At 35.5% G+C, this 27,695-nt stretch overlaps 11 protein-coding genes, 1 long non-coding RNA gene and 1 other non-coding gene across 27 annotated transcripts; 6 read left to right on the top strand and 7 right to left on the bottom strand.

The window, feature by feature from the left end:
• Positions 1 to 101: 101 nt before the first annotated feature.
• AT3G00930 lies at positions 102 to 760 on the bottom strand. The gene has a single exon (NR_143884.1). It is a non-coding gene; the product is annotated as an uncharacterized misc_RNA (transcript).
• A 431-nt stretch (positions 761 to 1,191) lies between these two features.
• On the top strand, positions 1,192 to 2,650 carry AT3G59510 (Leucine-rich repeat (LRR) family protein). Its single transcript, NM_115813.2, has one exon. It carries the CDS (start codon positions 1,327 to 1,329, stop codon positions 2,584 to 2,586), a length of 1,260 nt encoding a protein of 419 aa, NP_191510.1. The 5' UTR covers positions 1,192 to 1,326; the 3' UTR covers positions 2,587 to 2,650.
• A 62-nt stretch (positions 2,651 to 2,712) lies between these two features.
• Positions 2,713 to 4,576, bottom strand: AT3G59500 (Integral membrane HRF1 family protein). 2 transcript variants are annotated; one of them, NM_115812.4, is made up of 5 exons: positions 4,397 to 4,576; positions 3,759 to 3,931; positions 3,572 to 3,670; positions 3,344 to 3,495; positions 2,713 to 3,257 (listed from the first exon to the last, which is right to left on the bottom strand). In NM_115812.4, the coding sequence occupies exons 2-5, from the start codon at positions 3,927 to 3,929 to the stop codon at positions 2,870 to 2,872; spliced, it is 810 nt and encodes a 269-aa protein (NP_191509.2). In that variant the 5' UTR covers positions 3,930 to 3,931; positions 4,397 to 4,576; the 3' UTR covers positions 2,713 to 2,869. The 2 variants fall into 2 exon arrangements, with proteins under 2 accessions (NP_191509.2, NP_001326775.1); NM_001339985.1 differs by lacking the exon at positions 4,397 to 4,576 and adding an exon at positions 4,222 to 4,387.
• Positions 4,577 to 4,687: 111 nt separating this feature from the next.
• AT3G59490 (uncharacterized protein) lies at positions 4,688 to 6,443 on the top strand (the record flags this gene model as incomplete). 4 transcript variants are annotated; one of them, NM_001125386.1, is made up of 7 exons in its annotated part: positions 4,688 to 4,879; positions 5,175 to 5,284; positions 5,365 to 5,514; positions 5,616 to 5,818; positions 5,910 to 6,020; positions 6,090 to 6,134; positions 6,220 to 6,443. In NM_001125386.1, exons 1-7 carry the CDS (start codon positions 4,777 to 4,779, stop codon positions 6,377 to 6,379), a joined length of 882 nt encoding a protein of 293 aa, NP_001118858.1. In that variant the 5' UTR covers positions 4,688 to 4,776. The 4 variants fall into 4 exon arrangements, with proteins under 4 accessions (NP_001118858.1, NP_001326417.1, NP_191508.2 ...); NM_001339983.1 differs by having other exon boundaries at positions 5,616 to 5,723; positions 6,220 to 6,408; NM_115811.3 differs by having other exon boundaries at positions 6,228 to 6,408.
• AT3G59480 (pfkB-like carbohydrate kinase family protein) lies at positions 6,441 to 8,050 on the bottom strand. Its single transcript, NM_115810.4, has 4 exons — positions 7,535 to 8,050; positions 7,025 to 7,357; positions 6,817 to 6,933; positions 6,441 to 6,727 (listed from the first exon to the last, which is right to left on the bottom strand). The coding sequence occupies exons 1-4, from the start codon at positions 7,934 to 7,936 to the stop codon at positions 6,599 to 6,601; spliced, it is 981 nt and encodes a 326-aa protein (NP_191507.1). The 5' UTR covers positions 7,937 to 8,050; the 3' UTR covers positions 6,441 to 6,598.
• Positions 8,051 to 10,199: 2,149 nt separating this feature from the next.
• On the top strand, positions 10,200 to 12,229 carry AT3G59470 (Far-red impaired responsive (FAR1) family protein). Of its 3 annotated transcripts, none has more exons than NM_001339981.1 (3): positions 10,200 to 10,511; positions 10,907 to 11,496; positions 11,740 to 12,229. In NM_001339981.1, coding segments are annotated over exons 1-3 (792 nt in total). In that variant the 5' UTR covers positions 10,200 to 10,510; the 3' UTR covers positions 11,941 to 12,229. The 3 variants fall into 3 exon arrangements, with proteins under 3 accessions (NP_001319800.1, NP_567085.1, NP_001326133.1); NM_001339982.1 differs by having other exon boundaries at positions 10,284 to 10,825; positions 10,917 to 11,496; positions 11,740 to 12,173; NM_115809.2 differs by having other exon boundaries at positions 10,200 to 11,496.
• A 411-nt stretch (positions 12,230 to 12,640) lies between these two features.
• Positions 12,641 to 13,526, bottom strand: AT3G59460 (F-box/LRR protein; the record flags this gene model as incomplete). Its single annotated transcript, NM_001339980.1, has 3 exons — positions 12,641 to 12,885; positions 12,978 to 13,127; positions 13,515 to 13,526. 3 exons carry the CDS (start codon positions 13,524 to 13,526, stop codon positions 12,856 to 12,858), a joined length of 192 nt encoding a protein of 63 aa, NP_001319799.1. The 3' UTR covers positions 12,641 to 12,855.
• Positions 13,527 to 13,645: 119 nt separating this feature from the next.
• On the bottom strand, positions 13,646 to 14,293 carry AT3G59455 (Bifunctional inhibitor/lipid-transfer protein/seed storage 2S albumin superfamily protein). Its single transcript, NM_001084844.3, has one exon. The coding sequence runs from the start codon at positions 14,197 to 14,199 to the stop codon at positions 13,909 to 13,911; it is 291 nt and encodes a 96-aa protein (NP_001078313.1). The 5' UTR covers positions 14,200 to 14,293; the 3' UTR covers positions 13,646 to 13,908.
• Positions 14,294 to 14,953: 660 nt separating this feature from the next.
• Positions 14,954 to 15,195, top strand: AT3G09205. The gene has a single exon (NR_141517.1). It is a non-coding gene; the product is annotated as an other RNA (long non-coding RNA).
• Positions 15,196 to 16,115: 920 nt separating this feature from the next.
• Positions 16,116 to 18,199, bottom strand: AT3G59450 (Calcium-binding EF-hand family protein; the record flags this gene model as incomplete). 2 transcript variants are annotated; one of them, NM_115807.1, is made up of 5 exons in its annotated part: positions 16,116 to 16,244; positions 16,904 to 16,960; positions 17,067 to 17,152; positions 17,233 to 17,402; positions 18,195 to 18,199. In NM_115807.1, the coding sequence occupies 5 exons, from the start codon at positions 18,197 to 18,199 to the stop codon at positions 16,116 to 16,118; spliced, it is 447 nt and encodes a 148-aa protein (NP_191504.1). The 2 variants fall into 2 exon arrangements, with proteins under 2 accessions (NP_191504.1, NP_001326230.1); NM_001339979.1 differs by lacking the exon at positions 16,116 to 16,244 and adding an exon at positions 16,685 to 16,777 and having other exon boundaries at positions 16,872 to 16,960.
• Positions 18,200 to 18,739: 540 nt separating this feature from the next.
• Positions 18,740 to 20,685, top strand: AT3G59435 (uncharacterized protein). Its single transcript, NM_001339978.1, has 5 exons — positions 18,740 to 18,930; positions 19,021 to 19,129; positions 19,272 to 19,368; positions 19,477 to 19,553; positions 19,665 to 20,685. The coding sequence occupies exons 2-5, from the start codon at positions 19,037 to 19,039 to the stop codon at positions 19,791 to 19,793; spliced, it is 396 nt and encodes a 131-aa protein (NP_001325945.1). The 5' UTR covers positions 18,740 to 18,930; positions 19,021 to 19,036; the 3' UTR covers positions 19,794 to 20,685.
• Positions 19,914 to 20,684, bottom strand: AT3G59440 (Calcium-binding EF-hand family protein). Its single transcript, NM_115806.3, has one exon. The coding sequence runs from the start codon at positions 20,614 to 20,616 to the stop codon at positions 20,029 to 20,031; it is 588 nt and encodes a 195-aa protein (NP_191503.1). The 5' UTR covers positions 20,617 to 20,684; the 3' UTR covers positions 19,914 to 20,028.
• A 3,275-nt stretch (positions 20,686 to 23,960) lies between the features above and the next one.
• On the top strand, positions 23,961 to 27,207 carry AT3G59430 (uncharacterized protein). 8 transcript variants are annotated; one of them, NM_202732.2, is made up of 7 exons: positions 23,961 to 24,110; positions 24,542 to 24,676; positions 24,883 to 24,985; positions 25,075 to 25,175; positions 25,454 to 26,428; positions 26,514 to 26,696; positions 26,785 to 27,207. In NM_202732.2, the coding sequence occupies exons 2-6, from the start codon at positions 24,542 to 24,544 to the stop codon at positions 26,553 to 26,555; spliced, it is 1,356 nt and encodes a 451-aa protein (NP_974461.1). In that variant the 5' UTR covers positions 23,961 to 24,110; the 3' UTR covers positions 26,556 to 26,696; positions 26,785 to 27,207. The 8 variants fall into 8 exon arrangements, with proteins under 8 accessions (NP_974461.1, NP_001325943.1, NP_191502.1 ...); NM_001339976.1 differs by having other exon boundaries at positions 23,983 to 24,110; positions 24,307 to 24,676; positions 26,785 to 27,025; NM_115805.5 differs by having other exon boundaries at positions 23,991 to 24,110; positions 26,514 to 26,974.
• Positions 27,208 to 27,695: the final 488 nt, after the last annotated feature.

Raw genomic sequence — 27,695 nt, 5'->3', positions numbered from 1 at the left:
GTTGAACCCATCCTTAAATTTTGGCGCACAAATATGTATTCCAGCAATTGACGACAATTATTTAAACACTATGTAGTTTTCACTTTTCAGTATTCTAATTCTCACGTACGTTGTTGTTATTCATCATTTAAGTTACAATGGAACGAACCAATCCTTATATATCGAGACACAAGACAACTAAATAACACAATTTTACTAATATTATTAATTTAAGGATATTATACCCTCTTTAAACTAAAAACAAATATATTGATAAATGATAATTGTTATTAATTTCTAGCTACAACATAAAATAAATCTTTGTGACTGAAATTTGAAACTAGTTTATTTTATTCAAGTATAAATGTTATTATTTATAAAAATTTATTTAGATAATCTCACCCATAGCTAAAACAAATAAGAGGATGAAAGTGAATATATATATATATATATATATATATAAAAAGTAAACATTAGTTTAACTAATGCTTGAAGGCTTGAAGCTCCTTGTTGAAGCCAACCATTTATTTCTTGTAAACATTATGAGCCATCAATTTAGAAAAAGAAGAACTTGGGGTTTGCTGGTGGCTTGATTTTGACATGATTCCGGGCCTCAACGTTGGTTGCGATCATCGTTACCATCATCAGAACGATGATGAAGGAGGCAATCATGGTTCTCTTTTCGATGGCCATTGTGCTTGATAAGCTTTTTAAATGGTTCTTGTTTTTTTTTTTGTTTTTTTTTCTGTTTTTGGTTTTATTTTTTTTTTTTGTTTTCTGTATCTTTTGGTTGAATCATCAATGTATTTATATGTAAAATCAAACGTCTATATATAGTGAATTACTAAAATTAAAATTTTGTGGAATGTTTCAATAGTCTTTACTTAGATAATTGGTCAAATGATCACCTCTAGTTTTGTGGTTTCTTAGATTGAATTCTAAATTTATCTTCCAAATTTCAAGCTGACACATGCCTATCATGTGAATTTTACAAAAGTTTGAATTCAAAGTAAAACTTCATGAAAAATTAATAACCATAAGTTATTATCACTTTGTTTGTGATTTTTATTGTAACAAAGTGATATTGTCCAAGTCCGTGAACGGAAAAAGCATGGAAAAAGAAAAACTAAATGTGAGTCAATCCATATTTTGTTTGATATATCATTTATTAATGATGATGCTACAAAGATGTGAATCTCACCAATAACATACCCAAAACCCTTTGAAGCATGTTAGATTCCAATTAGGTTCAACACGATCTTCTTCTTCTCCTTATTCTTCTTCTTACAAGAATACTCACTTAAAAAGAAATGGTTCCATCTTTCCTCTTAAAGAAGAACCATAACAATGGCTGTCAAAATACTACCATCTTCTTCTTCTGCTTCTTCTTCCTTAGTATTCATCATGTCCTTGTTCTTTCTACTTCTTTCACTTATTGTCCCTTCATCAGTTCTATCAGCCACTCTTCGATCTGATATTCAAGCTCTAGAGTCTATAATACGCAGCGTTGATCCAAGTTCCATCTCTCCATCCTCTTACCTCAGCACATGGGACTTCTCTGAAGACCCGTGTGAAGGCTCAGGGACGTTCTTGGGAGTTATGTGTTCTTTCCCTCTGGAGAACACAACTAGCCGGGTTATAGAGATCGATCTTGATGATGACGGTTATGACGGTTTCCTCTCTGATGAAGTAGGAAACCTAACTGAGCTCACTGTCCTTAGCCTCAACAAAAACAGATTCCGCGGTCCAGTACCAGAATCTGTGTTCCAGCTCCGGAAACTTACCAAACTCTCACTAGCAGAAAATTTCTTCACTGGAGACATACCAGCAGAAATCACGCGGCTCAAGGAGCTCAAAACCATCGACCTGTCGAAAAACAGTATCGCCGGTGAAATCCCTCCAAGGATCTCAGCCTTGAGAAGTTTGACTCACCTGGTCCTATCAAACAACCATCTCGATGGAAGAATACCTGCGCTCAACGGCTTGTGGAAGCTACAAGTATTAGAACTCGGTAACAATCATCTTTATGGAATGCTTCCTAAGCTTCCCCCAAGTCTAAGAACTCTATCACTCTGTTTCAATAGCCTTGCAGGACGTATATCACCCTTGCATAGGCTAAAACAGCTTGTGTCTTTAGATGTGAGCCAGAACAGATTCTCAGGCACCGTTGGCCATGAAATCCTAACATTCCCTGAGATTGCACGCATCAATGTGTCTTTTAACCAGTTCATATCCATAGAGGTTATTAAAGTTACAGGATCACGCCTGCGCATGCTTGATGCTGAAGGAAACCATTTACAGGGGCACCTTCCGCTGAACCTGGCAACTTATGAAAACCTAAAGGATATCAATCTACGGAGCAACATGTTCTCTGGCGATATTCCTAGGATTTATGGGAAAAGACTGGAGAATTCATGGAGAAGCTTATACTTGGAGAACAACTACCTGTCAGGTATACTTCCTGAGGAGTTTCAAAAGATTACCAAACAGATCAGAGGAAACCTATCGAACAACTGTCTGCAATGTCCTAAGAATGTTCAAATCTGCCAAGGAACACAAAAGCCAAAATCACAATGCACCAATGCAATGCTGGGGAGCTTGGAGTAGAGATCAAGCGCATGGGAAGCAGTTTCTGTTAGAAAGCATAATTACCAAAGCAAATTTCATGTCCTTGTTCGGTTTTCAATCATGTTAGAAATGTAGTATATGAAAAGTGAGATTCAGAAAAGGGAAGGGAGATAACACTTTTCTTTCCATATTGATGTTTGACATACAGAAGTCTAAACCAAAAAAGCTCAACTACCATATAATATATCCATCAGGAGGACATTCCAAATTCTGCTACATAACCTCAGAGGTGTTTTTCACAACAATATAAACGTAATGCGTTTCAAAAGAGCCAATTCACACTAATGTTACCAAGCCAGATCAAAAGAGGAAACTGGGCTAAAGCAACAAAGATCAAGAGATAGTGATGCCTGCTTGAGTCATAACTCCTAGATTCTGCAAAGAGAACTCGCTTCATTGTCTTCACTAAGAATACCCCAGTGCATAAGCAGGTCCACGGAATCAAAACATAGTAAGAGTATCCCCAGATTATCTTGCCAAGAACAGCTAGACAAAGGCCTGTGAAAGTATAGCCTGCATATGCCACAATATCCAAGAGAGGGGCTTCTCCGCTTCCAAGTGAAAGCAATGTTATCTTCAGCAGCATCACTTGCAAAAACCAGCCAACCATTCCTTTCACAAAAAGCCAGTTCAGAGCTTCTGGAGTAAACCTAGAAAATTCAGAAGGATCAAAATGTTGAAAAGGCACTCTAGAAGACTTAAACCAGAATAGTTACAACATAAATAAAGAACTTACTTTCCATAGAGTCCTAGTGACAAACCAGCAAGAACAACGTAAGTGCCAAAGGCCATAAGCGGAATGTATAAGTCTGGTGCATTTATATCGTATATCGGTGGTTTGTATGAAAGTCTACCCCCAACTGGTTCTGATATTCGAGTCCAGTGTCCCTGAGGTCGCAGCAAAACTCATATGAGAAAGACCCCAAATACAAAGAAAAAAGCATACCAAAAAAGTGAGATTTACCCTGTGAAGGAATGGAAGTAGAACAATCTTCAACTTGTTCCTCACATACTGGTCATTCACTTGAAAATAGTATTGAGGATCGGAGAAGTAGCGACTTATCTGTTAATTTTCAACCGGTTAAAACAAATGAAACGCCAAGTAATGAACAGACTGGAAAAACCTAGAGTGACAGATAGGAGTAACTTACGTTGCTCTGCACATACTCAGAGCTAGAACCGAAAATCTTCTCCCCATAAGCTCCCAAGCCACTCCGGATAAGTCCAGAGCCAGGTCCAGAGAACGGATTCCCAAATGGGCTAGGCTGAGGATTTGCCTGAGGCATTGCCATTCCAGGCCGGGGTCCCATATTATTATACATCTCTGACATTCAAACAAAACCAACACAAAGAGCTTACCGTTAATAATTTGACTAACTATAAACTCCATAAGCATAAAGAACAAAATTTCTTTGCATGATTCTTGTTTATAAGCTTTCTTTATACATAAAAAAATCCAACCATCAAAATATCACCAACACTCAAGAAACCATCAATTACTTCTATTCTCTCTATCTCTTATTGCTCAATCACAACAATTTCTTCACGTTATCTACTTTCTTTTCTATATTTCCTTCACAGAGAATTCACTAAGCAAACCAGAAAAATTACGACATTGCTGATACTCCAGGGGTTTCCGATATTATCCGTGACTAAACATGCGCATAGAATCCAGATTTCGACAAGAAATATCCCATTATTTAAACCGAAGAAAACGAAGATAAACACAGAAGAAAACGAAGAAAATTGTAACAATCAGGATTTGGTAAAAATGAAGACGAACACAGACCTGATAGCAACTGTGAAGGAGATAGTAGATCTATAGCTTTGCTTCTCCGGTTGATTTGATCAGCGCTCGTCGGCTAAGTTCCGGTGAATTGCAAAAGTGATTAGATCCAATGTGGAAAAAAATAACGAAAGAAAAGTCGTGTGAAGCCTATTGTTCGCACGTGTGAAAATACGTTGTTCTTCGTCATCACCCCTCCCGTGAAAACTTGACACGTGGGTGACATAATTGGTGTTATTTTAAAGTTAGGGTGTGTTATGAGAAACTAGAAAGTTTAGGGTCCATATTGTAATTTCCTCTAAGAACAAAACGTCCGATAGAGAAAGGGTATCACTGAGTCTTATTGCGACAGAGAAGAAGAAAGCTCCAATTTTTCTGCGAATATGGAGGTTCCAAGCTCTGAGGAACTACTTCAGTTTCTGAGTTCTTGCCTCTCTCAGATCAAATGGAGACTCAAGAGCAATTCCAAACGCCGTCTCGAAATAGGTCTCATGAATTCCACTTTTTTCTTATGTTTTGCGACTCTTTGATATTCATGATTCAATTTGGGAATTTGGGTTATAGTTTATATGAGTATATGCTCTTAACAATTCCTTGAGGAACGAAAAATTGATTCTTAAGTTTGATGGTGCTTTGATTGCTCTGTTTAAGAACCCAAAGAATAAAGCCATTTCGTGCATTATAAAGCGTTCATATATCAACACTAGATTCTAGTATTATCTCAATTTGTTGTCATATGCTTGAATCTGTAAACGATGCTAAATCGGGTTTCTTGGACCAGATGTTCTGGCATTATGCACAGGAATGAGACCAGTTGTGATGATTGACTATGGTGGAAAGATGCCTGAGCTACAGAATCGTTTGCTGTCACTTCTTGAGCTCATCCGAGAGGTTAGGCTCTAGTTATTCTTCAAGCACATTAGTACTTGAGTATATTTGTAGCTGATTTGATTCCTGCTTTTTTCTTATAGGGTTTACCAGTTTTTAAAGATCTGAAGGTTATGGTTATAGAGGATATGATATACCTCATAAATGTAAGAAGCCTGCCCAAGTTTGTAAGCTCCAGCTTAGATTCAGAACCCGAGTTGTTCTTCATTGACTTGGAACAAGATCCTCCAAAGGTTGTTCCTTTTATAAAGCTTTTGTATTTGTTAAGTGGTTTCTCTTTTCATGTTACAATACACGTTGGATTTATCTTGTCTTTTCCTTTGTTTGTATCAAGATGGTAACACAAAGCAAGGAAAGCAATCTGGGGATGCAGCTTAGATCGATTCAGAAGCTATTCTCTTCGACATTTCCTTTAGATGACAGCAATACTGATACCACTACGGTACTTGATGAGGCCAACTCTTCTCAGACTTCTTTATGCATTGATCTTAGCTGTTGTTTACAAGACACTAAAGTTACAATCCCAACCTTAAACGGGTAATTGCCCAATTCGTTTTAAGATTCGTCCACCATTACTCCATTAGTTATTTCAATTTATCATACCATTGTGTTCTATCTGTATCTGCAGATGGCTGCTGGACTATCCAGTTGTGTATCTATTTGGCACAGATCACATAGAAGAAGCAATCTACAACCTATCCACCAAATCCCTCCGCCTATTCAAAGTTCTAGTATGCAGGCAAGCTATTGTATATTTGTAACTCAAGTATCTTATTATTACTTGGGTGTCTAACTCAAGATATTTTAGGAATGGTACCACCGAGAAGGACTCTCATTTAGAAGAGCTAACAAGGTATAAGAACTTCAAAACCAAGATGATAACTTTACTGCCTAAGCAAAAATGTTTATGTAAAAGTGTGTTTTGTGAATCGACTCAGTTTTTCAGTGCCATATGATCTGAGTATGGAAGGTAGCAAGGAAGTGTGGGCTGAAAAATTTCTGGAGAGGATGAGTTCAAGGTGGGAAGAATGCAAACACATTTGGAGATCATTAGATTTGCAAGTTTCTGAATGTTATCCTCAAGCAATTGTGCTTTGAGGCTTTTTACATTTCAGACAGTTGTTCACTGAACTTGGTAAAGAGTTTTTATTCATCAAAGTTACTCAAACGACAAAAAACCTTGCAATTGGAATAAAACGAGATTCATAACAGAATAGAACGGTTCTACAAGAACACAGAGCCAAAAGCAGGGGAAAATAAAAAACAAAGCCAAGAAAAGGTAAAACTTGAAGTCCTAAAAATCCAGACATTGTGAAATCAGTTTCCTTTCAGGAGGCTCTGAACTTCAGACTCTGTAGGGAGAGCTGGAATAGCTCCTTTCTTTGTTGTTGTGATGGCTCCACAAGCATTCGCAAGCCTAAGCACTTCTCTCAGCCGAGCTTCGTCCTGTAAAAAGCAAGAAAGAACACAGTCAAGAATCTGAAAACAATCTATAAAAACTTGCAGAATGATTTGATGAATTATTTGGTATATACCTCAAGCACAGCACGGTCATCAACAATCTTGCAAAGCAATGCACCAACAAATGAATCACCAGCACCAGTTGTATCTACTGCATCCACATGGAAGGGATCAACAGATCCACGGAAGCTCTGTAATCATATACATACAAGAACACAACTTAAGTAACATTAATGGTAAAGTCAAATCCACAAGAAAGAAAAACTCTTCGAAAACCATTACCTTGGTGTAGTATCTACAACCCTTTTCACCTAGAGTGACCAAGAGAAGTTTCAGATTAGAGTGCCACAGAGACAAAGCAGTCTCATCATCAACCTTATCAGATCCAGTCAAGAACATAAGCTCTTCATCGCTGACTTTGATCACTTCAGCTTTGTCCCAGATGCTAAGAATCTGCTTCTGAGCCTCCTCCTTCGAGGGCCACAAAGGAAGCCTCAAGTTCGGATCATATGAAAGCAACGCACCAGCTTCCTTAGCCACCTCCATGGCTTTCAAGTGAGCAGATCGACATGGCTCAACGATCAAGCTTATGGATCCGTAGTGGAACACCTTAGCCTGTGTAAAACAAAAACAAAACAGAGCACTCATTAACCTAACTTGACATCTACGTTACGTATACCAACAACCGTTACGTTAATGATGTAGCACCGTTCGCTAATTAAATGTGAGACACGGACCCAAAAAAGAATTTGCCTACGTGTCATATATTAATTAAAAATAAAAATAACGTACAGATCTGATGACATCAAGATTGAGCTCGTCGGGACGGAGGAGCATATCGGCACTAGGGTTCCGGTAGAACATGAACTCACGTTCTCCATCAGATCTTAGTGTCACGAACGCAAGTGCAGTCCTGGCTCCAGTGTCGAAATTGATACCTTCAGCAGAGACACCGTTCTGTTTCAAGATTCCGGCGAGCATGTGACCGAACTCGTCGTCACCGAGTTTTCCAACGAAAGCGGCACGACCGCCTAGACGGGAAATGGCGATGGCAACGTTGGCAGGTGCACCACCGGGGGCTTTGATGAAGCCAGGAGCATCGGCGAGGGATACACCGGAGACGGTTGGGACGAAATCGATGAGCATTTCACCGAAGCTCACGATCAAGCTTTTCTCGCCGTTAGATGCAGCCATTTTTAGTCGGAGTGTTTTGATCGGACGATTAAGATTGAGCAAAATAGAGAGAGATAGAGAGAGATTATGTTTTGGATATAATGAGAGGTATTAGAGAGAATCAAGGGTTTATATAGAGGTATTAGGGTGAGTGGTTTAGTCAAATCCACAAGACTTTTAATTAATACAAATTCAAATTTATCCATTTAAAGATTGATCAGATAAGATATCTAAACTGTGTTTGGTAACTTATTTTTTAATCGTAATATTCTATTGGTTGTTTACATATATGTTATGATTTGGTGAGATTTAGAGTAAATAGTGATTAATGTTTTTGACCAGATTTTATGCTTCTTCAATGGGACCTAGACGACGTATTTCACAAGGTTAATTTATTAGGGGCTTATCCGTTGTTAAGATAGTACTATTAAGGGGAGTAAAAGATACTATTAATCCTCCTCTTTTGACTCCGAATATTTTGTTTGTTTTGGATAACTTTCTTTTTCAATAAAATACCATTCATGGATAATTTTTTAGGCAAATCTACCAAAATCGAAATGTATTAATGAATGATTTGTTATAATTTAATTTCGCAAGGTTAATTACGAGGGGCTTATATCCGTTGTTGGATAAATATGTTAATATCCTCCTCTAATTTCGATTATCTCATTTGTTAGGATAACTTTTATTTCCGATTACACAAGATATTATCTCATGTAAATCTACTAAATCGAGAAATGCAAATCTGTTACAAATTTTATAAACGGGGCTAGCTTTGACATGTATGATCTTTTTATTTATCAGAGACTATCTACCAAGTACCAACACTATTTGGTTTCCTATTTCCCAAGTTATATTTTATGCATCAGTTATCACTACTAACTAACGACTATCCTTCTTCTTAGACGTTTTATTCCACGTAATTAAAGCGATTTATTGATTTCCAAAAAAAAAAAAAAAAGTGAAGAGAATTTTTAATAAATGCTAAATAAAATGGATATTTTAAAACGCAACGAAAGAAAACCATATGTTACAGATCTTTTTTTTTGGATTACTGATTCATATATATGTGGATGATTTATAATGTCTATAAAAATCTAGAGTTGCGAATTATCTAGGCATGACCAAAATCTAACTGTAACTGTATTTCGGACCGTAATCGGACCGTTTATTAACCGTAACCCAACCGTAACCGTATAAAACGGTTAATAACCGTAACTGTTAACCGTGAAAATAGATTCATTACGGTTAAAAAAATATAATAACCGTAACCGTATCAAAACCGTTGGTTAACCGTACGTTTAACCGCGCGGTTAACCGTATTATTAAAACCTTAAAAATATAGTTGTAACTGTGTATAATTCTAAATAAATAATTATTTTACTAAAATAGTAACTTAAATCGTTTAATATGCCCACTAATACGATCGAAGTTACTCCACTACTCTTTTTACCATAAATCAAATCATAAGTAGTTCATATTATTATTATTTATACTCTAAAAACTGTTTCTTAGTGCTCATAACATCTTTTCTTTATTATTGTTTTTGTTTGAAAAATATAATTAATTAAATCATTATAATTATAACCATTAATTTGTATATTCATTGGTTTATTTAAAAAAAATAGATAGCTGATTCGCTATAAATATTTGAAACACATAATCACGTAAAATAATTATTATTTGATATATCACTATTTATTTATTTATTTTATTATAAAGATTAATATAATATTTTGTCTCATATATTAATTATATCATAATTATCAAATAACCGTAACCGTATCTAACCATAACCGTATTTAACCGTAACCGTTTTAACCGTATATATAACGGTTAATGTTAAGGTTAAAAAAAGTTATAATCATATACGGTGGTTAATAAACCGTAACCGTAATAACCGTAACCGTGGTCATGCCTAAAACTATCTGGATAGGTTTCGATGATAACAGTGATATAAGCTAAATCATGAAATATAAGTAACTGAATATATTACTATGTAATAAGTTTTTTGCTATTCAAAATTTCTATGATTAAAAAAACTTAGCTAATGTAGTTTGGTAGTCAAATCGTATACTAAACCATCATTAGCTGGTTATCAATAGCATTTTAAAGAAAGTTAATTAAACCGGCTGAATTGGCCTGGTTGACACGAACAAAATGAATGCTAGAAATTAGAGAAATTTTGTTAGTACAAGGATGATTATGTAAATGAAGGATAATAAAGGGGTCAATTTTAACATTTATTAAAAGTCATGGACACACCGGTCTAACGGGTGCGTCGGTCGGCGAGAATTACGCTGTAAAAAATAAAATAAAATAAACATGTAATGAAAGAAAAAAAAAGAACATGAGGAATAATCATACGAGGCGAAGCGCACCGGAGGAACCATAAGTCGATAAACCCAAAGCTTAGATGAACGGTGAGTTGACTTCTTTCCGATTTTGACCCAATCATCTATCGCCACGTCATAGGGTACTGCGTCCTCTGCAATCCATACCCTGAACCGGCACCTTCTCTGTCTCTCCCCCAAATCGAAAACCTAATTCGATCGTCGTCTCCGACCTACATCTGCCGGAAAATATCTTTTGACCAGTAAGATTGTTTTATTCCTTACACCATTATTTCGGGTTTTTAATTTTCGATTTTGGATTGATCGATTAAGCCACTTAGACTAGTCCCTGCGAAAGAATGAGACTGAGAAGTTGGACATCTCGATACTTTTGGAAACCCCGATTTGTTGATGACTCTTGAATCTATGGGACGGTGAATCCCAAAGAATGGTTCCATTTTAAGTTTGTTTTGTATTGTTGGTGGAGGCTGGATGATTTTGAGAGCACTTGTACTTGAGCTTTGTTCTCATATCTTGAATTAGACAGTGGAATAGAAAAGATGACAACTTTGTATTAGTAAGATGATGAACACTTGTAGCTCTTCTTGCTAGATATTTGATTAGTGGAATTGCTGTTTTCCCTTTTTTTGAGTTGCAGTGGATTTCAGGATTGATAATGGAGTAGCTGCTGGGATGATGATGGGGATTCCTGTTGAGCTTGAGGTTACCACGGTTGAGAATCATAATGAAATGGGTGAAAGCTCTGGTCAAGCAATGATTGAGCAAGATGATGACAACCATAATGAACTCGGTGAAAATTCTGGTGAGCAAGATGAGAAGGTGGATCTTGATTCTATTCCTCTGGCTGTTGCAGATATGACAGAGGCTCAAGGAGATGAGCCTTACGTTGGCCAGGAGTTCGAATCTGAAGCAGCGGCTCATGGTTTTTATAATGCGTATGCTACTAAAGTAGGGTTCGTCATCCGTGTTAGTAAACTGTCACGGTCAAGGCATGATGGATCTCCCATAGGCAGGCAACTTGTTTGTAACAAGGAAGGTTACAGGTTGCCTAGCAAGCGGGATAAGGTTATTAGACAAAGAGCGGAAACAAGGGTTGGATGTAAAGCAATGATCTTGATTAGAAAAGAGAACTCTGGTAAATGGGTTATCACAAAGTTTGTCAAGGAGCACAATCACTCTTTGATGCCTGGCAGAGTTCGAAGGGGTTGCATTTATGATCAATATCCGGTTAGTTGTTACTCTCTTTCGTTGGTCAATATTTCTTTATATTCAGCCATTGCATTTGAAAATCCAAATTGGCGTTTCTTGGTTAGCTGGTTAATATATATATATATGCTGATGTGATACTGGTTCGTGACTAGTTGCTATATAGCATATTCATATTCATGTGCTGGTGTTTTGATTTTGCTTATATATCAGTTGTTACTAGAAAAGACTTAAATTCTAAAACTTTGCTCTCCTCATTTGCAGAACGAACACGACAAAATTCAGGAACTGATGCAGCAGCTAGCAGCAGAGAAAAAGAGAGCGGCTACTTACAAAAGACATCTGGAGATGCTATTTGAACAGATCGAACAGCACAACGAAAGCCTTTCTAAGAGAATCCAACACATAGTAGACAATGTGAGGAATCTGGAACAGAGAGATCATCAACAGAACCACCAAGTATAGTCTTTTGGTCTCTGGTTTTTCAGCACTTTGATTTAGGAGATAGATCTTCTCTTCCCCCATTTTCTCTCTTTAATAAAGATTTTTCTTGTCGAAAACAAAAGAGCTTCAATTGCCTTAAAGAAAGTTTTGTTTATTCTTCTTCTTCTTCTGTTCTGACATTGGTTTCGTTCGGATGATGCATAGCCATAGGTTAGTGCACATAAAGTGAAGGGTTTTTACTTTTTACGCTCTAATTAAATCGGCATTCTCCTGAAGATCTTTCTGCTGGTAAAAACTAGTAAGCTATATATACTACAGATTGGAAGAATCCTAAAACTCTATTTAAGATCACAAATCAGAAAGTGAAGAATCAAATCAGCTTGTTAATCACCACCTTTCATCGTCTAAGATGTTGCACTTGGATGAAACTGAAAATCCAAGCTAATGGACCACATATTGTGTAAAGTCTGCAAGAGTGGAAAGAAGTGTGAAATTGCATTGTAGGGACGATGTAGTCATCAAATACAGAAATGTTAATCTTATGCCAGGTGGAGTTTGACGAGGTAGGTAAGGTTACTCGTGTATCATCTAAGGGAGAGACTGCCAAAAGATACAGAAAAATAGCTCCCTGAAATTAAAGAGGCCCTTGCAACTGCAAGAGCAATGCGACATGTACATGAATTGTTACACAGAATAATTTGGTAAACTACATGAGATCTTGCATTTGGATGAAACCGAAAATCCAGGAAGCCTCAACTATAGACTATAGAACCCTTTTGGTTTGCAATACATGGTATTATCCACCACAGCTTCCGCAGCCTAGCACCACTTCACCGCATTCCGACTCCCCAATAAATTTATGTAAGCGTTCCACCTCTTCCGCATTTCCTCCATAACCATGAACATGCAGCATCTTCACTTGGAACGGAGGCATGGTCACATCGCCTGTGTAACTCTATCCAGCCCCTGGAAAAGCATCAAGAAGATGGATGTAAAGGCTCAACCACTAAGTCCCTAATCTCTGACTCTCTTTAGATATATTAGCTAATGATACGTACCTGGATGATTAGAGTTTCAAGCTTTGGAGACTGCTCAATCAGAAGTGGCAGCAGTTTCCAACCTCTTTTGTTCGTACTCCCAAAAGACAAGCTTACCAGATTGTTGAACACCGGTAGAAGTAGTCCACGTCTAACACAGCGAAGAATCACCTGAAACACAAACACACGCTCTTAGTGAATGTCCATGCAAAGAAAGAAAGTGGCAAACGTAAAGAAAATACGCTCATAATTAAGTATAGTAAACCGTTTTTCTTCGCTATATTAAGTTTTCAAACCCTAACATCATCAACTAATTATAGGATAATTAGGAAACAAAACTTTTTTTGGGGGATTTAAGGAAGTTCGTAACGACAACGTTATAAAGGGAAAACGATAATTTCTTGTGTCGTCATAACAATCGCGACATGTGAACTAATTAAACTTGTTATAAATACATTTGAAAGAGTCGGGGACCACACCCTTTAATAAACTCACAAACACGAGAATGGACGCCTGAGAGTTCTAGATAGTAGATACCATCTTTTCCCTTCTTGATACCATCTTGGCCATGTTTGTGTGACAGTTAATTATGAAGTGAAATCACAAGAATAGTCCCAAGGGCCAAGGATGTATGCATAATTAACGCGTACATGCCGTTTTCTCTAGTTTAGACTACTTTTTTTTTGTTTCTTTAAATAGAAGTAGACTACTTTTTTATTTCTTTAAATAAAAGCAAGTACAAAGTATCGAATTTGAAAGAGTGAAATAGTAATTCCAAAAAGCAAGAAAAACGTGGAATGTGGGAGAGATGGTTCATAAATATAATGAAGGCCAATTAGAGCAACAACTTATACGATTAAAAAAAGACAAGGAAAGACTTGATTAACTAATCTTATTAAGTATCTCCGGTTCGGCTTGACGACCGCTTATTGCTTTTGTTGGTTGACTATTTTTAGCCACACTTGAAATAGGACTTGAGACTTTGATTTAGAGGAACAGTCTTTCCACAAGAAGCCATAAGACGATAAGCTTCTTTCCATTGTACAGGATCTTTAATATACTTACACATACATGGTCCTGGTATTATTAGTCTATCACAACACTTCAACCACGTGGGTCTATCGTTCAACTTCAAATGTTGCATGCATAAATGAAGTGACTCTTTGCAATAAGAGAGCGTTGGAGTGGGGAATGATGTCAAGAGTACAACCAAGGCGATGAACATCAATGAAATGTTCTTCATTTTCTGATAACTTAGTATCTAATGTTGTATATATGTTTCTAGGTCTTTAAATAGAAAACTGAAATCAGAAACATGTGGCAATAATGAGAAGTGGTGATATTCTATTTTTACAAAGCAATTAGTATTCAAAACAAACCATTGAATAGTTCAAAAGGCCGATTCCATAGGAAGTGGAGATAAGAGCACTTTATTTGGTATTTTATTGCCTAATGCGAAATGCAAGCATCTTGATTCGCTAAGCCATTTAAAAATGATTGAACGTAATGCAAAAAAAAAAACGAATGTAGAAATTGACCAAAATTGTTTTCAAAAAACTTCGAGTGTTTGGTCGAACCATATAAATTGTCCCTTTATTTATTAGGCTCAAGTTAGTGACATTTATATATACTAGATTGTTTGTTGTTTTGGTAGGAGAAAAAAAACAAAACAAGCACCATGTTCTTGTATTCTCATTCACTATGTTAGAAAAGACATTGAAAATTTGCTGATCGCAGTAGTATGAATGAAGATTAAGCATTATTGGATGAATTAATCAGACAAAAATGGGGAAGTCTGTCTCATCAAAGGCAACGTTGTCATAATTATAAACCAGTACCAAAACCATAGCAAGTGACAAAGTCAAATCTCTTTGTCTAGTTATTTTTATCAAATTCAAATCATGATCTCAGAATTTACTTACGGAGAAAATAGATAAACCAGTTAGACATAAAAACTCTGAACCCTAAAAAAGATCAACTCATGATCTATTGCTAAAGTCACCGGTTTTCATCATCTGAATAAACTCCTTGTAATTGACTGCTCTACCATCTCCATCTCCATCTCCACACACTTGCTTAATCATCTCTTTTTAACCTTGCTTGAGCCCTAAGGAAAAACATCACAGACTTCAACTCCTCAACTCGAGGAACAACGTCTACCTCCTCTGCACTTTTAAAGAGCTCAACAAATTCTTATGGAGGAGGTTACTGTGGCGATTCATGGCTCAGAGTCTTCTCCATGTTCAAATGATCTTGAAGGTGATTCAACAGACTCTGCTCTTCGACTTCTGCTTGATTTCCCGATAAGTGATGTTGATATGAGCTTCTTGGAAGATATTTCAGTTTTTAGTTTTTTACACTTTCTGTAGCAATAATTACATATAATGTTTGATATACCTCTCTAGTAATAATTTTCATGTAACTTTTTTTTTTTTTTTTTTTTTTTTCATTTTTTTCATGTAACTTGATGATCAATGTAACTTGATGATCAGTACATCTGGAAAGAAAGGAGAAAGCCGAAAAAGAAGCTAAATACTATGCCACTTTGCGGCTGTATCTTCAAGAAGAAGTGAGGATCCGATCATTTTAATTAAGTTTGCTTACATAATTTATTACATGGATTTATTTTTTTAACTGAATAAACGTTTTGTTTGGCTTTCACTTTTTTCTTTGTGAAAACAGTTGGTTTTCGTCGAAAGACTCAAACAAAAACATATTCAAGCATCGCAGGATAGAGATTTCGCCACCGCCCAAAAGACTAGACAATTTTGTTTCTTCTTCATTAAAGAAATAATACTTTACCCCAAACATAGATAAATTATGTATGAATGACGATTCGTAGGTTGATGAAATTTCCTACAATTTATGCCTAGTTTCTTATTTACTATCTGCGTTGACTCGATCCCTGCCCAAATTTCTTAACTTGGAGAAAGCTGATACATTAATCATAGTAGAGGTAAATTGATTAGTCCTTCTTCTCCATGTTGTTTGACTTACAACACCCAAGCAAGTGACTAGTCAAATCTCTTTGTCTAATTATTTTTAAAAAATTCTTTTCAGGATTTCAGATTATTTTTTATTTTCAGAATTTATTTAGTTTACAGAGAAAATAGATAAACCCAATTAGATATAGAAACTATGAACCCTAAAAAGATCAACTCATCTATTGCTAAAGTCACCAGTTTTCATCATCTGAAGAAACTCCTTGTAATCGACTCTACCATGTCCATCTTCATCCACTTGCTTAATCATTTCTTTACAACACTCTAGGGCTTTACCTTCCTTGAGCTTCAAGGAAGCCAAAAAGGATCGGAGGGAAGTGAATTCTAAGCTTCTTGGGGACTAAACAATACGAATTTATTAACCAATAGGACCTGCTATTATTAGTCTATCACAACATTTCTCCCACGTGGCTTTATCTTTCAAATTTAGCAGTCACAAATGAAGTGACCATTTGCAATAAGAGAGCGTTGGAGTGGGGAATGATGTCAAGAGTACGACCAAGGCGATGAACATTAGTGGAATGATATATCTTCATTTTCTGATTACTTAGTATCTCGTAAATGTTGTATGTTTCTAGGTCTATAAATAGAAAACTGAAATCAGAAACATGTGACAATATTGAGAAGTGGCTGGTGAATTCTATTTTCACAAAGCAATCAGTATTCAAAACAAACCATCGAATAGTTCAAAAAAGGCCAATTCCATAGGAAGTGAAGATAGAGTACTTTATTTGGTATTTTATTGCCTAATGCAAAATGCAAGCAACTTGATTCGCAAAGCAATTTAAACACGATAGATCTTCTCTTCTTTATTACCCTCTGCCAAAAGAAAAAAAAAATCAGTATTAAAAACATTTTTTCTGAAATTAAAAAAGAAATAATCTAGGTACATATTTTAAAGAAAAACTCTTACCACTGGTGGTATCTTTCTCTGGTCTTGTTCACCGAACTAACAGCACCAAAGAAATGTTTTGCTGATTTCAACCTTGTAATCGCAAATTTCTGTAACAAAATCCAATATAATAATAACATTTAGAAGAATCATATAAATAAATAAAAATGATATGGTTTGAGAGCCGTCAAAACCAAAATACATATAAAGATTTACCTCTTCATTGAGGGTTGGGATCTCTAGGTTGATGAGATTACACTCTGCTTGTAAAAGTCGAATAGTATCGTTGAAGCTGTCCCTTTCTGCGATAAAACAACAGAAGAGAATTAACCAACAATATTAAGAAACAATATTGAAGTGACTAGACGAGTAGAAATAGTACCTATCTGGACATTAGTTTGATCTCTGGCATTTTCTGCGTTGCGGATATTAGTTTGATACCCTCGCTCCAATTTTCGCAAGTTGGCGATCTCTTCATCAACCAAAGCTATTGCCTGATCAATAGTTATGTTTGTGTCTCCACAGAGACACCGTTTAAGCCACTGGAATATCCTGTGTCAAATTAAGAAACATCATGTGTGAAAATATATAAAGCAATGGCAGAAAAAGGGAAATGCATGAATCTTGAGTACTCTTAGACGCCAACAATAGTAGAGCAAAGAAGCACAAGAGTGTTTTCTTCATCATTTCAACCAATGATAGTAACCAAAACTCAGTCAAAAGAACAAGGTCGTGATAAAGAGACAGGACAAAAATAAATTCACAAACATCACTGAGCCAGAGTTACAGTCAACAAAATCGGACCACAAATGCATGCTTCAAATAAACACTCATCAATTAACAACATTGTAAGATAATCAGAAACAATAAAGATGAAAAGCACAATAGCTTTCTTCGTCTCAGAAACGAAATGCAAAAGTCACTCAAAATAACAATCGATCATAGCAGAGATGATATGATGCACGAGAGAGTTCTTAGTCTCAGTCAAATCAGAGACGAATTGCAAAAAAACAATCGATTATACGCACAAGTCGTCTCAGTCAAATCAGAGACGAGATATGAAACTAAAGCAAAGTAGCAACAATCGATCCAAGTAGAGATGAGAAGCACAAGATCCGCCTTCTCTTGTGCCTAATTTGAATCAGAGACCAAATGCAAAATTCAAAATCAAATTAGCAACAATCCAATGTTTGAACCAACCATAGTAACCTAAATCGAGAAGAATCAGGCAAAACTAAAACCTAAAATCAACAAGGAGCACAAGGCAAATCGAAAATCTAGAAGCTGAAAATAAGATAATACAACTTTTAGACAGCAAAAGTTGAAGAAGAAGAAGCTTAATACGGCATTGAAGGAAGAGCAAAGAAGAAGAAAACCTGTTCTCCAAGCACGGCGTCGACAACGAACACACCTGTTCTCCACACCTCCGCTTGCTTCGTTTCTCTCCCAACTTTTCAAACTTCAAACTCTCTCCTTTCTTAATTTTCTGCTTTCCCCACTCAATTTCCTTGCTTTTATTTAATTTAAATTCTTTTTTTAAAAGACAGATATACCCTTTGACAGTATGACTTCTACTCAAAGCGAGAAAGGGCGGCGTCGTACTTTTCTCTAAATTTACATCAAGGTGTTGGGCCTTCTTCCATCTCTAATTATCTAGTTAGGCCTCTGCACTTGTTGAAAGCCCATTTTGTAAGTTGGGCCGATAACAGCTGAATCAGGCCGGGTTCTTACAATCCGTTTTTGATTAAGAAAAATGAGATTTTTTCTTTTTGGAATATTTATTTAACTTTTCTATTCTTCTTATTATTTTCTTACTAGTCTTAATGTACATATCTCTATTTTGCTGTTTAAAGAATTTCGTAAAAAATATATATATCCTGTTTCCAAAATGGGTCACGTATTGACAAATTTATTAGAAGATACACAATATTTTTTGGGGAAGCAAATTGGAAGTTTTTATATAGAGCTGCACTTTATCTTTTTCTTTTTGTTACATATGATTTCCATGAAACCATTAACCCATAAGGCAAAAGGTCTTTGAATTCTTCGCTCAGAGCTAAATTGCTTCAGCATCCGTCAGGTTTGTGTCCATCTCGAATTACATCGTCTTATGATCGTAAAAAGACTGATCGATAAGCCCTAGCTAATCTTCTTTGTTTTTTTTTTAAAGATTGTTTTGGATTCGAATGGGCTTTTTCAACTCCGGTAGTACTATGTTCGTCGACAAGTCCATAAAGAAGATCAAAGCTCTTCAAAAGGATATAGTCAAGTTAAACAACGTATGTTTCATCTCTTGAATTGCATCTTTCTGAAATTGACTATGCATATAATAAGGCTTGAATCCATTTTCTATATATATAACTAAGTCTATATTAATTAGTATTGGTATATTTTGTCTTTCTCATTGTACGTTCATATCAGTCGATTGAGGGTGTTGCAACATCTGAGGAATACTGGCTGGACCAGGCTGCCACATCGCTTGCGGTATCTCGCAAATACGGGGGGATATACGAACCGTGTACTACGACTACGACCACATCTTTTTTTTTTCCTACCTTCTGTAGCAATTACTTATAATATTTGATTTACCTCTCTAGTAATAATTTTCATGCAACTTGATGATCAGTACATTTGGAAAGAAAGGAGAAAGCCGAAAAGGAAGCTAAATACCATGCCACTTTGCGGCTGTATCTTCAAAAAGAAGTGAGCTATGATCGGCCAGCATTTTATTTTATTTTACATATTTTTATTAAAAAGGGATTTTATTACTGAATTAACGTTTTGCTTGGCTTTCACTTTCTTCTGTGAAAACAGTTGGGTTTCGTCGAAAGACTCCAACAAAAACATATTGATAAAGCATTGCAGCATAGAGATTTCACCACCGCCCAAAAGACTAGGCAATTTTGTTTCTTCTTTAATTTTACTTGTTTTTCTTCTTTTTAGACTCTTATCTATCTATATCTTATGGTACTATACCCCAAACAAAGATATATTATGTATGAATGATTCGTGGATTGATGAAATTTCCTAGACTCTATGTCAAGTTACTTATTTACTATTTGCGTTGATTCGATCCCTGCCCAAATTTCTTAACTTGGAGAAAGCTGATACATTAATCATATATAGTAGAGGACTAGAGGTAAATATATTGGTCCTTCTTCTCCATGTCAGAATAAACTCATGATCTATTGCTAAAGTCACCACTTTTCATCATCTGAAGGAATTCCTTGTAATTGACTCTACCATCTCCATCTTCATCCACTTGCATAATCATCTCTTTACAACATTCTAGGGTTTTACCTTGCTTGAGCCCCAAGGAAGTCATCACAGAATTCAACTCCTCAACAGTGATAAATCCATCACCGTCTTGATCAAACACATTGAACGCGTCTCTCATGTCCCCTTCCTCCTTTTCCTCCACAATCGAACCATAAAGAGACTCAAACTCGTTTATGTCTACACACCCATCTCCATTTGCATCCATCTTCTGGATCATCTGGATCAGATCTTTGTCAGGCATAAAGATTCCTAGATTCTCTAGAGAATCGTTCAGCTCTTCCTTTGTGATGCGTCCATCTCCGTTCTTGTCGAACATCTGAAACACTCGTTTTAGATCTACCGGAGATTCAGTTTCCGATTCATCAGGCGGTGGTGGGTTCTTGTCGTCGATGTACCAAGAAGGAGGGAAGAAAACTCTAAGCTTCTTGGGAACTAAACAAAGAAGAAAGGAGTTAAAGAGGTTGTAGAGAAGAAAGACTCTCACCATAACTCTTGGCTTTGTTGAGAACAGAAATGGAGAGAGTTTTTTTGATAGTTTGGTATACAGAGGAACTTGAAATGAATATTGTCTCTGCTTATACTATTTATAGAGGAAGAGAGATGGGGACGTAAATAATAATAATTCAGAGATATGCTTTTTTTTAATCTCTATAGTATTTTTTGGTACAACCGTTGGATGATCCATCCATTAATTGACCTAGACGTTACCTCATTGCTTTATGGACTTTAGTAAAAAATTTTTTGAATAATACAATATTGTTGGAGGATATCCAAGAATGCAATAAAAAATAACTAAAAGTCTAGGAGTAATTGTTATTTTAACACTAAAGAGCACGACTATAAACTCATTAAAGTCTTTCTGAATTAAAATACAAACACTAGCTAGTCACAGACTTTTGACCATTTCATCTTGTTTTTGTGTAGATACTTTACAACTTTTTATTGCTATCGATAGAAAAGTTAAAAAGTAGATTTAGGATGAGAGTTTACATAGTCTACAAAACATTTAAAAACAAAAAAGAGTTAAGAAGATAGACTAAGTTTGAACCCCCCTGATTTACCTGGTATTGATTCAGAAAATTAAAAAGGAGTTAAAAGGATAAACTAAAAGTAACGTTAAGTACTTGGGAAATTTAATCTACTGGAAGTTGGAGGATACGCGTGATCAAGCAAGATTCAAGGGTATGATCATTGGGTTTTGATAGAAGAAAAATGATAAATTTATCCTTATAACAAAACGCGTTGTTATAATTGTTGATGTTTGGTTCTTGTCCCCGTTTATTGATGGTTTTAAACAACTTGTTTACAATAAAAATGAATAAAAGTGGGCATTATAGCACGTGTCACTACCGAGAGAATGACGCCCGTTGCAATATGACCGTTGGTCCCTCATTTTTTCCTTTTAAGAATACCAGAATTAGAAGGAAAGAAAAAAAGGGGAACAAATAAAGCTGAAACAAATGCAGTGGAACAAAATTTGAATAGTGACTTCACATAATAACAACATAGTAGGGTACTCTTAAACCAAAATCCTATAGTACTTGATTTTTCTGGAAAACAACCGATTTTTTTCTTTTGTTTTACTATATACGGACGATCATGCTTTGTACTATTTTTCCCCTCTGCCAAAAAAAAAAGGTATAAAAAACATTTATCAGATATTAAATATGAAATATTTAGATAATTTAAACTTTAAACACTCTTACCAGTTGTATCTTGCTCTAACGTTGTTCATAGTATTCACGCTACCAAAAAATTATCTCGCTCTTTTGAAACTTATGATTTTAGCTATCTGTAATAAAATATATATATATATATATATATAAAGATATGACTATCAAAACGATAATACATATGAAAATTTCGAAAAAGAAGAATGGTTACCTCTTCCCCAAAGGCTGTGAACTGTCTGTTGGTTTAATCACACTCTAATCCTAAAAGTCTAGTCTCGTCGTTGTACATAGCAATTTCTGTGGTAAAAGAAAAAAAGAAAATGATCAAAGATCAGTAAGAATGGTAAGCTTACTTATCAATAACAATGTTAAAAGCTTACTTCCGTCATTTGTAGTTTGACCCCTCTTATTTTCAGTTGTCACGATCTACCTCCGATAACCAACTTCCAAATTTTCCAAAGTTTCCACATCCCCATTCACAAGTGTAACACAATCATCCACAGTTGTTTTAATGTCAGTGTGTCCACAAAACCAAGATTTTAGCCAATTACACATTTGTTAAGAGAAGAAGAGGAAAAGTTGGAGAAGAATTGAGAAGAAGCAATTGAACCTAAACTCAGAGATTCAGACAGAAAATAGCGACAAGGAGCAATAGAGATTCAGACAGAAAATTGTAAACCTAAAATCGCCGAAGAAGAAACAAAGACAAATCTAGAAGCTTAAACGAGTAATCAATACCTCCAAAATTTAGAAGAAGCAAATGCAAATCTAAAAGCTTAAAACGAGTAATCAATATCTCTAAGCATGAACAATAATACCTCTAAGATTGTAAACCTAAAATCTACGAGGCAACTCCACAAACTACAAATTTCAGAAATTCCGAACAAAACAACAAGTACAACATAACCTCTCAACATGGATCAACATGTATATATGAGTTTATTTAGTTCAAATTTTTTATTATTATATATTCTAGAATAAAGTTTTGAAATATTATAGTAGTAAGTGAATTTTTTTTGTTAGTCTTTATATATAATATTAGAATGAATTTATATATATATATGATACTCAATTATAGATAAAAACAATTTAAGATATAAAAAAGGAAAGTAATATTATTTTTTAAAAATTAATATAGTTTGAAAATGAGTTTATTTATGTCAACAAATTACAAGATAAGATTACATATAAATCAATTAGATCAAAAATCAAAATATCATAACTGAATCGCGTCTAAAATAAATTATTTTGAGTTAATTAAAAAAGTTAGCTACTATTTTGAGTTGACTAAAAAACTCATCTTGTGTTAATTTAGAAAAGTTTTTTTCTTTTCAATTTGAAATCTTTTGGTTATTAAAATAGAGATTTGTTTGAGGTAATTACGAAATTTATAAATTATTGGCATAATCTAATATGTTATGAACATATTTATAGTATATTATAATATTAAATTGAATCTCTGCATTGAGTCAATATTTTTATTAAAGAATCCTAATGAACAAACTGTGTGCACAATTTATCATTTGTTATTTCAAAATTGCTTGCAACGTGCTAAATCGCCCCCAAACATGATAGTTTGTATAGATCGACTTGAGTCACAAGTGTAATATAGTAGTGAAAAATAATCCTTGAAAAAAAAAACTAAAATAATCAACTTTTAGTAAAACAAATTATCGTAAACTTTGTTTTAGTGGATATTCGATTAATTTTATATTTCATATAATATAAAATAAATAAATGTAACGGGATCTAATGACACTTGATTTACATATGTTATGTTTGTCTTCCAGCTCATTCAAATCCACTACGACACATGATCCTTAATTTTGGTTATTATAGTACACTTCCACAGCTAATTGAAACAACATCGAGAAATAATTGAAAAAAAAAATGAACTATACTTAATACTTAGAATTTTTATTTAAATATATTCGAGCATTTGTTTAAGATTTCTTTTCGGTATTCGAAAGTTCTCAATCTTTGGTTAGGATACATAATCTGACTTTCACTATAATTCAAATTCGGATATGTAAAAAAGCTATAGGAACCAACATAAATCTAGGGAAAACATAGCGGAGTTATATGTTGGGTTGTAAAACCTTAATGGGCTTCAAGTAGGCCCATATATCCATAACACAATAGAATTTGAGTTTAAAGTTCACGTCCAGATTTGAAGACACAGCTTCGTCAAAAGTGGGCTCGTTCTGTCTGCTTAGGTCCCTGCAGAGATTTCGAAATCGCTACTTCCAATTTCTCCAGAAACTTTCTTTCTCGGCAAAATTCCCGGAAAAAGCCACTCGATCAGCAGGTAAATACTAAAGCTTCCTCCACGAATTATTCGCCGTCTATTTCTAAAAATTTTCATGTTCCTTCGATCTAAATGGGGTTAATTCGATTGTGTCCTTGTCAGTGTTTAGTCTCTCTTAGGTTTTTGATGTTCTGTAACAGGGAAGCATTCTCTTTTGGTCAAATTTTATATCTTTTTAGTCTCTCTTCTCTTTCAGCTGAAACTAGTTCTTCAAGTTTCTGGTAGCTTCTATTCATTGGTCCACTTGGAAGAATTCTATTGTTTTATATTCCTTCAAATTTGTGACCGTTGGGAAAATCTTGTAAGATTGTATTTGTAAAGTTCATTACTTTGGTTGATACCCAAAACAAAAGTTCACTACTTTTGGTCATTCTTTGTTTCAAGCTCTTAAAAAGTGTAACACTTTATTTGGATTGGTGTAATGGTAACAGATGGTCAGGAAGGAAGATGTGGATTTCTATTGCGGATTTTCAAGGAAAGAGCTTCAGAGTTTATGCAAGAAGTATAATTTGCCTGCCAATAGATCAAGTTCCGATATGGCTGAATCATTGGCTTCTTACTTCGAGGTAGTTTTTTTTTTTGGTTTCAGAAAACTAAGTATGGCTCAGGAGGAAAAAAACTTGTTGCTTGAAGATAATCTGAAATCATTAATATGCAACTTCATGCCTTGTTGCTCTATAAATTTAATATCGTCACATGTCCTGTTGTTTCTCCTAATGATTTCTTGTTTGGAACCTAATCATGTGTTGTTGTATCTATCTAACAATTGCAGAAAAATAATTTGAACCCGGTAAGTTTTGGGGTCCCTGGGAATCAAGATAGTTCAGCGACAACTTCTAGAGCACCAGCGATTAGAACATGGAATGTGAAAAGAGGTTTTGGTGAATTTATTTCTGTTTCTTATAGATTTCTCTTGTCTCATTTTGTTATACCATTTATGAAGACTGGTTAAATGTTATTGCAGATTCTTATGGTAACAAATTGGATGTACCTAGAGAGGATTATGTTCAAGGTGCAGTGGCTAGAGAACCAGGCATTATCCTTGGGAATAATACACCGTATCAGGTTCGATTCACTTTTTTTGAAATATGTATTTGTATGAAAGTGAAGTCGGCTTACAACCACTAGGATGAGTCAGCTGTAGTTTTCACTAAGTTGGTTTTCATTGAGCAAATTGATAAAATCCGCTATTTTCGCCTTTATGGTAGATGGTACAATAGTCATACCGCTATAATGTACGATAGTTTCTCAAAGAAATTTATTGAAATAGGTGCATCAATGTTTTTGTCCTTAATACTCTGCCAACTTCTAACGTCTCTTAAATGTTTCTATGGAAAATGCAGGAAAGAAATGGAAATGATGGTTTGATTGATTTTACATCTGCTCCTCCTTATATGAGGAAATTGAATGAAAAGGGCCCAACAGCAAACTCCAAGAGAGCAGATTCTCGGCTAGAAAATAGAATGAGAGATGTAGACAGTGGTGATAATCCTAGTTCGTCTTCGTTTGAGTTTCATGTCAGTTTGGAAGAGGGTATTAGCCTTTCAGTTGATCTAAATTTTAATCCATCAGATTGGATCAATAGCATGAGAGATGAGGTCAATGTATGTGATAGCATGCGCCGCAGAAAATCCCCACATTCTGATCTTGGCATTACAGAGTGTAAGAAACAGAAGAGTTCAGGGCAAGACACGGATGGTCATGTAAGGAGAGAATCATCTTTAAGTCCGCCAATGAAAGACAATGCTCACTTACCTTCTGATCACCATCCCAATGGTGAACGATCTCTAGCATCATCTGCCATAGAACCATGCAACAGAATCAAAGAGAGCTCAGACACTTGCAAGGAAAAAAGCGGGCTTAACTTGTCCATACCTGATTCTTCAGGACCTTGCCAGATTGCATCATCTTGTGTCGAATCATATAGTAAAAGCTGCTGTGTAAATCCAGTTGACTTGGACTGTATTATTCCTCCAGGGAAGAAGTTGGCAAGTGAATCTGATATGGTTGCTGCAGAACAGAATCATTCAGCTGGTGATCTCCTTGTAGAAATTCCGAAAAATCCATCCATGGAAAGCTTTCAAATAGTCGGAAACTCAAGTACTGTTATATGTCCACGGGGAGCTGGCTCTGAATTATCATCATCAGAAGCAGAGGCCTATCACTCAAACCAGCCGTGTTCTCCTCGTAAGACCAGTAGATCCTCGACTATCTCTTCTCCAGAGTTCATCATCGATAGAGAGTCTACTAGTTATTCTGAGTCATTCAAGTTCCGTTGCAATGGAGGCAAAAGTTTGCCACCAAACACGGAGGAGCAGGTAGAACATCGCCTTTCTAATCAATTCGCTACAATCAATAAACACAATAGTAGCCTTATCCTATGCGCTGTTTCTTCCTCTGCAGGAAAAGAGCGAAGTTTTAAGTGAGCAGGCGCGGTCAGAGTGACTTGTTTGAAGGGTGAAGCATCCATTATGTTGTATAATATTGTTCAAGTAATAGAAAAATGGCTATATACATGATGTAGAGATAGTCAAGAAATGGCCTTTCCTCTAACCAAGAGGTTTCTACTGCTGCTTTTTTTTTGAGGTATGATTTTGTGCTCTCTCTATAAATATACGATTGATACAACAAAGAGTAATGAAGACTTTATTTTTGGTTGTTGGCTTGCACTTAGGCCATCAAACACATGGAGATGAGAGCATTGAGTCAAATATTACTGAAGGTTTTTTGCAATGACCTAGGGAGAAGTCAGTTTTTAGGTCAGTATGCAATTCTTTTTGGTTCGTCTTTTATTATTTGTAAGGCTGTCTTGTCTGTAAACGCAATTCTGTGTTGTTAAACACATCATTCATAAACCAATCTTGGAGGTTAGCTTACAGATCAATGTTGTACACCATGTCGTTGATTAGAAGCAGTTTATCATCTTTGTTTACACAAAAAAACTTGGGTTGAATGTTTGATAAGTCTAGGTAATTTGCAAATGTAGAGTCTCCAAGGCTATGTGCGTCTGCAATGTATTGGTTCGTTACCATGTGAGTAGCACGTGAGTGGCCGGTTCTTATTCTTTGAATCTGAAGTCTGAACCATATAGTTAGTTGGGTTTTTTTTTTTTTTCTTAGAATCAGTAATGGTCTCAAGTCAACTTTAAAGACGGAAGAACATATAAAATCGAGTCAACTTATGTTTTTCAATTTTGGTTCTTGTAATGAGACACAGAGAATAGAGAGGGAGAGAGGTCTGTTAGTTTGAAATCTTGAGTCTAAAGAGGACAAAACATTTCTTTTGTTGGGCACAAGGAGATGAGGAGAAAGAAGACAAAAGAGGATGTTTGTGTCTCGCGTCTCGAGAAACAGAGTTGAACTAAAAATATGTGCATGAAACCTCACAAGCCATTTACTATTATAAGTTAAGAGATTGATCTAAAATGTTTTGGATTGCTCGAAACCAAACACCGACGGCAACGGCGAAAGTAAAACACCCATTAAAAAGATTATTAAAAAAGGAAAAAGGAAGCTTTGAAGGAATGAGTAATAGTTAATGTCTCATTGAATCTTGTGTTAAACTCCAATGTGCATAGAGATGGAA

The sequence above is a fragment of the Arabidopsis thaliana genome, chromosome 3 (genome assembly GCF_000001735.4).
Source record: "Arabidopsis thaliana chromosome 3, partial sequence".
Classification (NCBI taxonomy): Eukaryota; Viridiplantae; Streptophyta; class Magnoliopsida; order Brassicales; family Brassicaceae; genus Arabidopsis; species Arabidopsis thaliana.
This window is presented reverse-complemented; position numbering and strand designations above follow the sequence as displayed.